Below are 14,133 nucleotides of genomic sequence, written 5' to 3'. Positions count from 1 at the left end.
GCGTACAAGAAGACACTTAAACTTCTGCCATATTTTTTGTACTTTACTTAAAATAAACTTGAAAGTTCAATTTTATATATATTTTTTTTAAATATTACTTTTGAACCGTTAGATTTCCAGAATTCATAATAATAGATATGTTGTGCTCATAATAATAAATATGTTGTGCTTCTGAATTTAACTGTGTGAGCTTTTCTTCTTCTTTTTTTCGACATCATACAGTTGAATTCAAAAGCACAACATATCTAACATTACCTTGCTAGTCTAAGTGAAATCCCAAAGAGATATAAACTGGTCATCTCGATCATCTTCTCCAGTGATTCGATTATCAGAGACAAGAGAAGATCCGATCAGCACTCCATCTGCAATGTTCATCAGCATGCTTGGCCAATCTAGCCATGAATCCACCATCACATTCTTTTCCTTTTGAGTTACTGCTATATTAGTCGATTCAGAATGATTTTGTGGAAACACCTCTGCGTCAAGAAAACCATTGTTATTATAATCACTATTGGTGTTGGAATACACTGGTTGTTGAGAATAAGAGTATGCAGCTTCGACTGCAACCGCCTGAATGTCTTCTGCAGAAGAAGTTGCAGGGCAAGGAAGCGAATGAGTTAACTCAGGGAAATTGAATTTAGCTGAGTGGCCTCTTAAGGCAAATGCAGCTGCATCATGAGCACGAGCTGCCATCTCCGGTGTGGGGAACGAGCCCAGCCATATCCTCTTCTCCTTCCTCGGCTCTCTGATTTCTGATACCCACAGTCCCCACTTCCTCTTTCTCACACCTATATACCTAACATGCTTTCTTCCCCTCCTATTTGCATTTACACTACTACCCTCCTTCCCCATTAATGATTGCAAGAGCTTATACAGTACAAACACTATTAAACTTGGGTTCCTTCTCTCATCGACTCAAAATAAAATACCACTAAAAGTCGATACTAGGTACGGTCTTATAGATGAAACAGAGTCATAGGTACCTGGATATATATGACGTGTTCTTATCTCTAGGCTGTCCTTTCACCTAGCTACACGATAAGAACCGAATCTAATACGTTAGAGAGAGATTCGATTCTAAACCTTAACTTCGTCGCTGGACCTCAGTAATATGAATATATTGATAAATTTAACATATGTATTGAATTATAAATAGCTTAACCTATATTGGTTAGACTTTACTGAAACATCAAACAGTTTAACAATGGCATATCTGTTGGCCTTTCGCCCTCATTGGTGACATTTTTCTCTTTTTAATTTTTATGGTTGATCTGTCTTCCCAACAATGACAAAGCATACGAGCCCACCATAATTGGATCACCTTCTCAGCCAATAAACAAACTAATTTCTTTTTCTATTAATATAGCAAAGGAGTATTTTAAGATTATTTGAATGGCTGACTGATCAAAACAATTAATATACTTCACTGAACATCAAAGAATCAAAGAGTGTCGTAGGTTTTTTAATCAAGAATCAATTGATCACTTTGCAAGACTAGTCTAAGAAGTCAATTTTGAATCTAGAATTATAATGACTTGATTCCAAACATTTTATTTTTAAGGTTTTTTTATTTTGATTCCTAGGATTATCTAGTTCTTTAAGATTTTATTATTTTTTATTCCTAAACTTATTTATAATATTAAAAAAATCACAAATTTCTACTAGAATTTTGATCTTACGAATCAACCTTAAACTACCTCTATTAAATCCTCAATCTAGTTCCATGTTTTCATTCTCGTGTTTCTTCCATCATCATGGAACTATCTAAGTGATTTTGTCTTGCATGTTTATATGAAATCCCCAAAAGAATGCATTACATATTTTTGCATGTGAACACATTATAACATATTTGGTGCAGTCGTCGGTTACGAGGGACCTCAAAGAGATCAGTCCAGACCGGTCAACAAGAGTAAACACAAGGATATGATGGAGGCAATGCAGAACAGAATGAATTATATCATGAAAACTAATTACAATCAATTGGTAACATCCGGGTTACAGAAACCGGCTCACAGGCCTGCTAAAACATGCTCAATTACAGAATAGGTCACAACCAGGACCTCAAAACTAAAGATCTATCTTCTATGTTCTGTCTAATACCTTGGATACATTCTAATGCTCAATTAAAACACTAGTAGAAAAATGGCCAAAAAATGACTAGGTGACTAAACATTTTAGTCACAATAAGTAAAAATGACCAAATTTTAGTCATTTTTTGCAACACAACTATAAATGACTAATTTGGTCATCGGGTAAGAAAACACAACTATAAATGACTAAATAAATAACTAATTTGGTCATTGGGTAAGAAAACACAACTATAAATGACTAAATAAATGACTAATTTGGTCATTAGGTAAGAAACACAACAAAATGATTAGTCACATAAATAAAAATGACTAAATAAAAGACTACTACTCCTCTATACTATTAGTCATGAGGTATCCCTCATTTGATAATACGTTATACAAAAGTTGGACATTAAATCAGCAAGTATGGTGCATTAAATCAACAATTTCGATTACAAGAATTGGAATGCGCTCAACTACTAGGTCCTTTCCCCTATTTAGCTTTTAATTGGAAATGAAATAACATTGCTTTAAAACTAGGTACTTTCATGTATATATATATATATATATATATATATAGACTTAGAGGTTAAATTTTTCCAAAATTTATCGACGCAGTTTCCCCCAAATTATTCAATGGGGGTTTGGGGGTTGCGCCCCTTGCGTGCTCCCTATCGTGATATAGGGCGGGGTCACGGGGCAACACCCCCACAGGAGTTTTTCAGGGGCAGTGCCCCCGAAAGCTCAAATGACTATTATTATTTTATAAAGGCCTTTTTTTAATCTTTATTTGCATTTAATTGAAAACACAACTAAAAAAATTGTCACACAAATAAAAATGTCTAAATAAATTACTACTCCTCTATACTATTAGTTACAAAAATAAAAATGACTAAATAAATGACTATTACTGCTATCATCATTTTCTAGTTTTTGATAAATATTTAATCATTTGGTTTGTTACATCTTTAGGCCAAAATATAATAATAGCCTTGTGAATTATGTAAAATGTATTCTGAAAATTAAATAAGAAAAGCTAAAATATTAAATCAAATGTCTTTGTTTTAATAGGATAATGTTATAAATGTTTGAATTTTTTTTTTGAGGTAAATGCTTTTTTTTTTAATTCAAAGATAAAAGGTGTTCAAGTTTGTTTTAAAAGAGAAAAAAATAATTTACTTGAAAAGGCCTTTTAATTTAATAGATAAATAATAGTTTTTATTAGAGACTCCAAGGTTGAAAGCCAAAACTAAGCCCTCTAGTATTGGAGGGAAGTAAGCCTTTACTTTTTGTTAAAATTTCATGGAGGAAAAATGGAGGGGGCACGTATTTGCAACAAAAAAGGTAAATCTTTCGAGAAAGAGGTGAAGTACTGCGCATTGTAAAGAATTAAGTTAGGGCTTTCTTGCACGAACTTGAGAGGTCATGCATAGAAGTTGTATTTTTTTGAGTTTTTCTTGTTTAGATGGATCCATAATAGCCGCCAAGAAGTCTTAAAAAAAATCATGCAATGATCCATGCGTTGAAAGCAATAACAGTTTAAGGGGTGCTTCCGCTTCAGAGAGTTTGAACAAGAGAAAAGCTTCAGATATAATATAGCATGAAGAGAATTTCATGAACGAGCTAGGGTTTTGATTAAGCTTCATGGCAGCATGCATACTGCTTCAGAACTAACACAAAGCTAATACACAGGGCATGCACGAGTTTGTTGCAAAGATTCATGCTTGTAAAGTTAGCCTCAACTTCAAATAGGTTGTTTCACCTCCTTTAAACTACTTCTTTACCATTAAAAGAGTTTTGAGTTTCTTTGCAAGTGAAGTAAAAGCTTGCTGTCTTATTTTCTTTTAAATAACCCATTTGTCTTTACGACCTTAATTTTGCTATTTAACTTTTCAACTTTCATATTTAACTTTGTGGGTTTGTTTATGTAGCGTTTTAAAATAACTCATAATGGCCCAGTATCAATTATTCCAAACGTCTCTTAAACCCTTTTGTCTTTTAATACATATACTGCACTAAGAATAAAATACATATTGAAGTTTCAACGTTCACAGCTAAGTACAGAGATTTTGATTACTCTATATCTAGTGAGAAACACAACTTTCTGTGCAATAACTTCATGCTTGTTAAAAAATAGCAGCCACCATTGTTGAACCACAACCAAGATCAAACCCACTATACAAAAAGCATTGATTCTGAAATCAAATGATTTTGAAATAGAATCTTGAATTCCTCCTTATCTTACAATATCGAAACATGTTAGGTTGAGAGTTTCATAAACAATACAGTACCTTATGCGCTTTGGAATAACAACTTTTGTGTTGATAATTCACTCGGGAAGATTAAAAATGCAACCCTATACACATACCCTCAATCTCAATCTCAGCTCATTCTACATCATATGATACTCATTATTTTTATGTAAAATTTCCCCTCAACAAACAAAACATAAAACCATTATCAATGGTTTTAATTTCCTTTTAACATCTTAGGAGAGGAAGCTCTTCTGGGAACTGATCAGAATGTTCTGTTGATTTCCAACTTGATCTGCCCAAAGTGAACTCCAAATCAGGAAAGTTTGAAACCTTCAAAATCATCAGTTGTGAAGAGACTAATGTATTATGGTAGCGTGGAAGATTGTTCTGTGAAGTGTTGCCCTGACGTACATGGGATTTCTGGTCCAACTTCATCTAATGAGCCAACTGTAAGCAATGAAAGTAAAAACAAAATAAAGATAAGATTTCCATTCTTTTTATATGGTAATATTCAAAGTGGGAATTGATATCACTGTATGCCAAAAGGCCACACCTCATTCTGATCAGTGGATGTGTGAAGATGAGATTGAGACAAACTGTTACTGTCCAGTTGAAGTAGATTTCTTGACCAGCTTCCAACGCTATCATTGCTGAGAAAAGAAAGAAACAAATTATCAATTAGTCTATCCATTTTGTATGCACTGCAATTCCCTTTTGAATGATTTAGAGAAGATTTCTAAATTTCTAAGTGATAGTGGTTTAGGGTTACTTATTCCCCAGTAAATTAACTCTATGTATATGGCCTCCTATCTAATCCAAGTGAACTCTTGTAAAAGCTTGAAGAAGATGTGGAAAATGTCTTAAGTGATTGAACATTACCTTGAAGAAATGTTCTGTAAATTCTGGTGGTAGAGTTTTTCCTGGTGTTCATGAAATACTGTAGGATTTAAGCCTACTTCATTCACTTCACTAACATTAGGATCGGATTCTAACTCCCCTTTACTTGTTGTCTGGTTGATTTTTGAAGAAGAAATGAAACCGGGCATAAAATCTTCAGATTTTTTCATAGAAGAATCTCCAAATGTATCAGAAGGCACTGTCGCTGCAATTATAAATTGGAAAAAAAGACAAATCAATGGTTTGCAATAATAAAACATGATTCAAACCATAAATTTACGATGCACTTTGATCGATTCAATTCTGACCAAGATGCATAGAAATTAATTACAGGACTGGAAAGACTTCACAATCAAAAAAAAATTAAAAAATTTAGTCGTCTACACCATAAAATAATTTGGCCAACTTTGAGAGGCTGGTTTGGAAAATTACGTGCTAATGAGTTAAAAATTGTGCAAGATCTTAATTACCTACAGGTCTGCCAGTAGTTTTCAGTGTTCGATACATCTGCATCAACCAAACAAAAAACAAAAGACAGTTTAACTCATTTATGTATCGTGAATCGATAACTTGTTAGTCCGTGTCTTATAAGGCAGGAGACTAATGTTTTCACTGCTGCCAACAATTGCAATTAATTTATTCATTGGAATTTTTTAAAACAAGAATTATGTAATAAATTATAGTATGATGTTAACTTTTCATTAAAAAGATTCTTAAAATAATTTTTTTACTGTTTTAGACATTTTCTGATTAGTAGTTAAAATTTTCCTGCGGTTTTAAGGAAATTTTTGAGAAAAAACCAAATTGGGCACGGAGGAAAAATGAAGAGGTGTGAAGTACAGGTATGAATGTACAATTAAGAGTGCAGCTGACAGGTATGTGCTTGATTGTTCATTTACATTTATGAAAAATTATTTATGCTGCAATTAGTTGCAGCTGACAAGTATGTGCTTGATTGTTCATTTACATTTATCAAAATTTATTTATGCTGCAATTTGAAGGATTTAATAGGTGCCTGTTTGTTGTTGCTGCATTTTGCTTTCAGCTAGTGTTGCCTGGAAGCACTGCTGCATAACTAGCTTTTTAATACCCAAGTTTTGTTTTGCCTGCTTTGAGGTTTTTAGTTTATTGTGCACAGATTGTGGCAGCAGCTGGAGCAAAATTGGTTTTGGTTCATCGCATTTTAAAAATAATTCTCCTTTTCCCCATTTTTCCCTCATTGTCATTGTTAACTGCATGACACAATTTGTGCAGAATCTTGACGTAAGTTGCTTGCCATGGTTTCAGCATGATTTTTTGGAACTGAATATGTACACAACAAGATCATCCTAGGTAGTGTTTTATTTCATATTCAAAAGCTTGAGAGTGCCCAACATGAATCTATTTGACTTCAACACCTTTCTGCTTACCATTACTCTGCTCCATTTAACTTGTTTGCACACTCTTACAATCTATATTCATTCTGTGTTATTTCAATCTTATCTGCCTTTATCTCACTTATGCTATCATCTTTTCAGCTCAACTTTCATAGCGTACTTCTATCTACAATTTTTAAATTCTCTCTTCACTCCACTAAACATTGGCTATCTCTGTTTATCATGAACCGCATGATTTTAGTTATGAATTGTTCTATTTACTCCATGCCTTTAAACTTGCATTTCAGATGCCTCTTTTTACTCCAGCGCACTTCCCTTTCTCTTCGCAAAAATCTGCAATGTTTATTCGGTGGTTCAATGTTGGTTATTGAAAATAGGTTTTCCAATTGTCATTTTTTGGGGGATGATTAATTGTTCATTGGTGTGAACGAGGTTTTCATGTCATTTTGTCTTTTTTAAAGGAAGTCTTCTAAATTATGTTTCTATCTGAGAATGATCTTAGTTCAGCAGTTACCTATTTACTTCTGGAAGATATTTCTAAGAAATTACTTAAAAGAATTAACAAGACTTCTGAATACAGAAGATTTATATAGGATTGCTAATAATTCCGCAAAGAAATAACTATGCTAGAATATAAATATATGTTAGAATTAATGAATATTTATTGCGTGTTCAAGTTGTGTCAATTACAGTTGTACAATAAGTTTTCAGTTTTCTTTTCAATCATTTTCAATTACTTGTTATCTATTGATGTCAACTGTATGACCATTTTTCATGTAATCAGTTTGTAATCAGTTTTTAATGTATTTATTTACTATCCAAAAGAACAATCAGTTGTATAATATCAGGTTGTTGGTTGAAGCCTCTAGGAAGATCTTTCCTAGAGGTTTTTGCAGCTTCCACCTTCATCTTTGCCTTTTAGGTAGAGTTCCATAGGACAACTATTTATAAATATGAACCTAAATTATAGGTATTAGGTGAGATTCCCAGCTGGATTTGGTAGCCGCTAAGTTGGGAAATGTGTTTCCAATAGAATAATGAGATTTGCAAATCTCTTCTTGTTGTGTCCGTTGGTATTATCATTATGGTTGTTTAGAGTTGTAGAGATTTTACATGCATTAAGTATATTTTTTTATTATTATTATTTGACAAAGGTTCTGATTCCTTACAAATGTGTATATGTGTATGTGGGTACATATATATGTGCATAGAGCCATCATGAAAGGTACTGAACAAGTTACATAAAGGATTGGTGTTTTCTAATTATTATGAAGTATTGTTGAGGCTACTGCCAATTGCCATTATTTAGTCATGAAAACTTTATGCCCAGATTTAATGAAAAGTTTTTGTTTATAGATTACAAACTAAAAATTGCTGATATCTACTCCAACAATCTATGATATTTTTGATATTCCCATTCAAGTACTCATTAACCAAGAGACATCTAGAAAAAAGAGAACAATTGTTGCAAATGAAATAGTATACATTCCAATGCTTACGTAAACCTAAGTAAAGACCTAAAATCAACCCTAATTGGGCCTATATTTAACTTTACTTAAAGAAATGATATACTACACTAACATTTCCTTACAAATGTGAATTGAAATCCAATATTTATCTGTTAGCATATTGAATAAGTGCAAAAGGAATACACACCATAGGAAAGATAATCATAGGGATGATTGAAAAGTTAAAAGAGAAACAAAAACTTTGGTTATGCTTTTTATATACAAAATATATGTTATTCACAATAGAAGCCTGGACAGTGAAATTTCATGAGCACAATCTTATCCTACATCTGACTATACTTGAGCATGTTATGTTAAATTGTTTTGACATATGGTAGGTCTCTAGTCAGTGACCTACTATAGTCTTGCCATAACAAGCTCAGTGACCTCTACATTATTAGTGTATTTTGTAGTTGATGTTGGTTGTTGTCTCAACTTCTTACAAACAATGGCAATTGAGTATTGTCTTCTAAAAATTTCAAAGGTTGCAATTTATGGGTTTACTTGTTATAAATTTACCAAGTGAACAACCATCTCTTACCATATTGATTGGTTCCTTATTTAAGGAACTGGTTTCACTACCAATGGGAGCATGGAAAGCCTATACATATCATATATGGATAAGGTAATTCATACTGCAATCAATTACTAGACAATACATGTAGTATGACTATTGTGGCATACATGAGGTTTTGTTGTGACTTTATGCTTGTAATGACAACATTGATCAGGTTGCATACTTCCTGGTAGTGTTGCAACAATATGTGTCAAAAGTATTAGCAGTTCATTTACATTTCAAATGAGATTTACTGGAAAAAGTGTTACTATTTTTTTAATTATATAATTTTAAAAGGCAAAATGCCAAAGTATGTTGACTTTACTATTTAACATTAAATATAGTCCATAATAAGTGAAATTCTGAACTTGATGATGGTTTTAATGTCAGTGAAAGATTTTTAGTTTGTGGTTATGTGCATTTTTTTGTTGAGTAATGCTTCAATGGTATCAGATATTATTCTAATAAATTTCTTGCAGGATTATCTATTATACGCTTTTTTTGTATTCATTTATACTAAATTCCATGGTTATAATAATTCTTTTGCAGGATTATCTATTATACATTTTTTTAATATTCTTTTATACTAAATTCTATGGTTATAAATTTAAGAGTATAATTTTGATTTCTGAAGAAATGCATCTTATTACAACTCAAGGTGGTAGGATGAAATCAACTTAACAAGATGTTGAAAAGGAAAATCCTACCCTTTAATGTAGAGAAAAGGTAATAGATGGTTCTCGGCTCCAATTGGCAGGACTTCACATCCTTATGAAAATTCAAGAAATGACATGCTTGACTTTGATAAGATGACCCACATCTTTCTTGAACAATCTCTACTCTTGTTACACTGAAAGGGGATGTGTCCAGCTGAAAAGTTGTCAGCCAAATTATTTGTGAGTATGCCACAACTTTCCCCGATCATGTGGTTGTTCTAAGTGCACCCTTCCCCCAAAAAGTTGCAACAATTAAAAAAATGAACTCGGCTTGGAAGTAACTACAAAAGGTCTTGGCAACAGTGTATCTTCAGGAGACATAGCTGAATGTTTCTTTCTTTCCACAAATACTACAAGATCATATGGTCATACCTGCCTCATTATGCCTTGATCTGACTACCTAACATTGGTCAACCACTAGCCATCCCAAGACCTTGTGTTAAGAGGATCTTGACTTCCAATGTTGTGGTCTTTCCATTGACCTACTTTGGTCATCTGGCAACAGTGATATAATTTTAATTTCAATTCAAATTTATATGATGCCATTTTGATTGCTCAAAAAAGGGTTGTTGGACCACTATTGTTACAAAATGAGAGTTCCAATGGATATTAACAAATCTTCTCATTTCTTTAGCTTGAAAGGACTATGCTTCTACAAACAGTCTTTAGTAAGGATATCATGCTTTGTAGAACACCAACAATCAAATTCTTCATTACTTTTTTTCTTTTTTTTTCAACATTATGCAAGTACAAATGAAGGAAAGAGGGCATTGCATCACTATAATTAATATAGAAAGGACATTTCTGGGACAATACACATCAAATGTGCTAAGTTTCTTGATTTTGATCTGTGTGTTGAGTGTTTTTTCATAGGTGTTGAGGTCACCCCTCACAAGAGCAATCATAATTACAAGGTTATGGTAAGTAATTAGGATAAATGTCATCCTATAGTTACTACTTTTATTTTGGAAATACCATGCATGCAATAATGCTTTCTTGTATGGCAAAATTTCATTAGATTAGAGTTGTTCTGTATATTTTATTTCTAATCAAAAATTTTAATTGCATGACCAGATCTTTGTCAGGAAATCTCTTGTCTAGCCTTGTTCCAAAGTAACTCGAAAATCTTACAAGTTTGGTTGAATTCTAAACCCCTTCCCTCTCACATAAATTTGGTTGCATTTGAAATTGTTTTTATAGAAAGAATATAACTCTTATGTCATTTTCATTTCCATAAATGTGTGAAACTTTTGAACCATGAAAATATATTTGACTCTAGAGAAGCCTTTCTTTCAACAATCTCAATGATACACTTCCCCATGAGATTAAAAACTAGATAGCCTTGTAGAACCTATATGTATCTCTCATCTTTTGTTTTTTTTGTTAGCTCCTTTATGTTTGGCCCCAAGCCTAAACTAGGTGATTTTTTGAGAAAATATTGTTTTCCTTTAATATGCAAGTATTTATCTTCTAATAAATACATTGAAGTGATACCTCCAACATATGTCAAGCTATGGAATCTGACAAGATTGTAAATACCCATATTATTTGACATAAATTCTTCATTACAAAGTCAAAATTATTAACCAATAGAAATTGTTTCAAACGCTTTCACATAAACCTGGATACAACATTTCATCTAGCAATGGTTTCACAGGTGAAAACATGATTTTATTGAGAATCTGACCAATCTTGAAAAATTGTGAGATTACTGACATCTTTTCTTAATTTTGAAATTGTTGCTGAGTTCGTTTTCACAAGTCCTTTTCTTACTTGTACAATAAGGATAAATAAAAGAACATATTAATATGAGCATAAAATCTACATATTTTGAAGATTAATGTGAGAATTGTGAAAATCTTTTCTTTTCTTTTTCTGTAGGATACTTCAAAGAACTTATTTGAAGGGACTGATTCCTCCCCCTGGAGTGCTTCAATTCTTATATTAACACTTTCCCCTCTTCCATTTTTTTCTATCTCTTTCTTGCTACATATATTAGTGTACTTTGGTATGGGTCTCCTCTTCCTATGCATGGACTATGTAAGTTTTTAATGAATTTTTGTCTAAGAAGTCTTGTACAGTTCTAATATTGGAGACTATTTTTTAATCTAAAAATAGAGATGTAGCTTCTCAACGGGGTATTTCTATTGTACATTTGCTTTTTTCTTTTTTTGGTGTTTTTGCAAGATATCTAGGGTTATTCTTTTATGTCAGAAGTTTTTAGTTTCTTTGTTTTGAAATATGAAAGTGTTGTCGCTCTTACTAAAATATAACGGGTTCATTTCAAATCTCAAGATAGATATGATATTCTTATTAGTAAGTTGCAGATAATAGTTCATTTGAATGTAATATAAGATTTCACTTTCATGACTATAGCTATGTAATATAAATCACTGTATTGATTGAGATTGGCTTTATGACTGTAGCTATGATACCCTAAAACTTACTTTGGTCCTCATCTTGTTACTTTTGACTACTGAAAAAACTACCCCTGTGATTTTCTTCTTACTATGTTGTTAATAAATCTTACTTGTCTTTAGACTATTCTGAAGCTTCATTGATCTATGACATCATTGGATGGTGCTATGTGATTGTCACTATTTTGGCTTATGGTTGTATTGTGATGCTTTACCACTTTGAAGATGTTTTCCCATTCAATCATAGACCTAGGGTCGTTCACTATATTCTCTCTCTTACCTGGCTATTATCCTTATTGATTGTTATTTCTATTCTGTCTCAGATTTGTCTTCTCATTGCCAAGATGACTGTCCTTGGCTTGCATTTCCTTTCAATGCTATGACTATGTCTTGAAATATAACCCTGCCAATCTACTTTTTTAGGGACTGCCATCCATTATAACACTATCAATATACTTTTTCAAGGACTGTCATCCATTATAGGACTGTCAATCTGTGCTTTGAATGTGTGTAGTCTTTTGTGAAGCTCATCTATCTCCTGTCAATATGATTAGCCTTCACTATCATTTTTTGTTTCTTTTTGTAGATCTTAAGGTCTTGTCTATTCACTATGATTTGATTAGTATTCTTTATTTGTTTACAACCATAGCTCTGATCATGATGTTTTCAATACTGTGTTGGCCAACTATGGGGTACTACTATCATACTTTTGATGCTTTTGATGATCATCATATTACCATGACTATCATTATTACTTTTGAAGACTATTGTTACCTTTTCTTAACAGTAACCTCTTCTAATCTTTTCCATAGCAACAATCTCTATTATAACCTTCACTTGATGACTGGTAAAGGTCTATCTATTCTTTTAACCTGGGTGGCTGCCATTATTTTGCTTGATTAAGACAATCAATAAGGTTGTGAGATGTCTTTTTCTAAGGCTTTCTCTAAAGACTAAAAATTTGTCTCTTTGGTGCTTTTGATAGGTCTGTGTATGAAATCGATTGCTTATATTGTCCTGAAGGTTCTTTATAGAATACTGTGCATAGGTCTTGGCATATTGTCAAAGAATATAGTAGGCTTTTTTTATTTGTGATTTACCATGGCCTTTGACCTCTGTAGCCTTGCTTCTTTAGTTGTTCCTCTTGACTAATCTCAGGCTTGTCATAGATCTTATTTCATTTAGATAGTCAACTAATCTTTGCCACACCATAGTACCTTACTGGCCTTTAGATTGTATGTTGGATGTATTCTCGAGCTTACTGCTACTTCACAACACTGTTGATGCTTTTGGCAAAGGGTAGAGGAAGCTCTTAATCATATATAAGGGGATTGTTTACTTCATTTTTAGGGTGAAAGCAAAAGATAAGGTGCAAATCCGATGAAGAACTCATACAAAACCCTAGTTCCACGTGAAACTTGAGACAGACGTTGAGTTTTAAAACTTGAACTTTTCATTCTTATTTTTCATAAGAAAAGATTCTTGTTTTTCTCTACATGGAATAAGAAAAGATTCTTGTTTTTCTCTACGTGGAATAAGGCCTTTTGAAAGCTTTTTCTCTTTTTCAAAATAAATAAAACATTATCAATTCTTTATCTATGAAAATGATATAACTTTTAAAACACTTTGAAATAACATCTTTGAGCTCTTTTGATCAGCTAAACCCCTCAAGAAAATTTACATAAGCCCGTAAACTTAGTTCCAAGCTATTTTTAACCTTAAAATGAAAACATAGGTAACACTAACAAAGATTCTTCAACCCGTTGAATTTGTAAAAGCTATTTGATTGAAGATAACTTTGCATAAGGTTGTGCCATTTGTCTATTTGTACATTTATCAATACATTCCCTCAAAATGGGTGCAAAACTTAATGGCAAAAGGCATGGGTATGCAAATTTCATTGATTGGGTATGCAAATGACCTTATATTATGATTATGACCTCATTGATCTTTGCACTATGATTCTAATTCCATTGATTGGGAATTATTATTGTGAAATGGACTATGTACTGCCTTAATGACTATAATTCTCTTTAATGCCATTGTACTCTGGTTTTGAAGGAGATGACATCGTATCATCTTGTAATCTCTGCCTTTCTTTGTGGAGAACATGGTGTGCTTTCTCCAAACTTAACTCAGACTGCCTTACATTTCATATTCTATGTTTTAAGCATTGATCTTGACCTTATGTATGACTATCCTACTATTCATTGTTTGTGTTATCATGCCTTTCGATAGATACTTTGAGGGTCAAGCTGATGTGCTTGTCTCGCTTTCTTTTCGTTTCGATGGAACATATTGTTTTGATAAGTTGTTTATCCCATTCATCGAAACCCTTA

General features: G+C 32.6%; 1 protein-coding gene across 1 annotated transcript; it reads right to left on the bottom strand.

Moving 5' to 3' along the window:
• Nucleotides 1-264: 264 nt before the first annotated feature.
• Nucleotides 265-852, bottom strand: LOC131039881 (ethylene-responsive transcription factor ERF039-like). The gene has a single exon (XM_057972733.2). The coding sequence runs from the start codon at nt 850-852 to the stop codon at nt 265-267; it is 588 nt and encodes a 195-aa protein (XP_057828716.2).
• Nucleotides 853-14,133: the final 13,281 nt, after the last annotated feature.

This window comes from Cryptomeria japonica, chromosome 10 (assembly GCF_030272615.1).
Source record: "Cryptomeria japonica chromosome 10, Sugi_1.0, whole genome shotgun sequence".
In the NCBI taxonomy this organism is placed as follows: Eukaryota; Viridiplantae; Streptophyta; class Pinopsida; order Cupressales; family Cupressaceae; genus Cryptomeria; species Cryptomeria japonica.
Note: the sequence above shows the minus strand (reverse complement) of the source record. Positions and strands in the feature narration are given on the sequence as shown.

Excerpts from the sequence above, each read along its gene's own strand:
- LOC131039881 (XM_057972733.2), bottom strand. The coding sequence starts at position 852 with ATGGGGAAGGAGGGTAGTAGTGTAAATGCAAATAGGAGGGGAAGAAAG.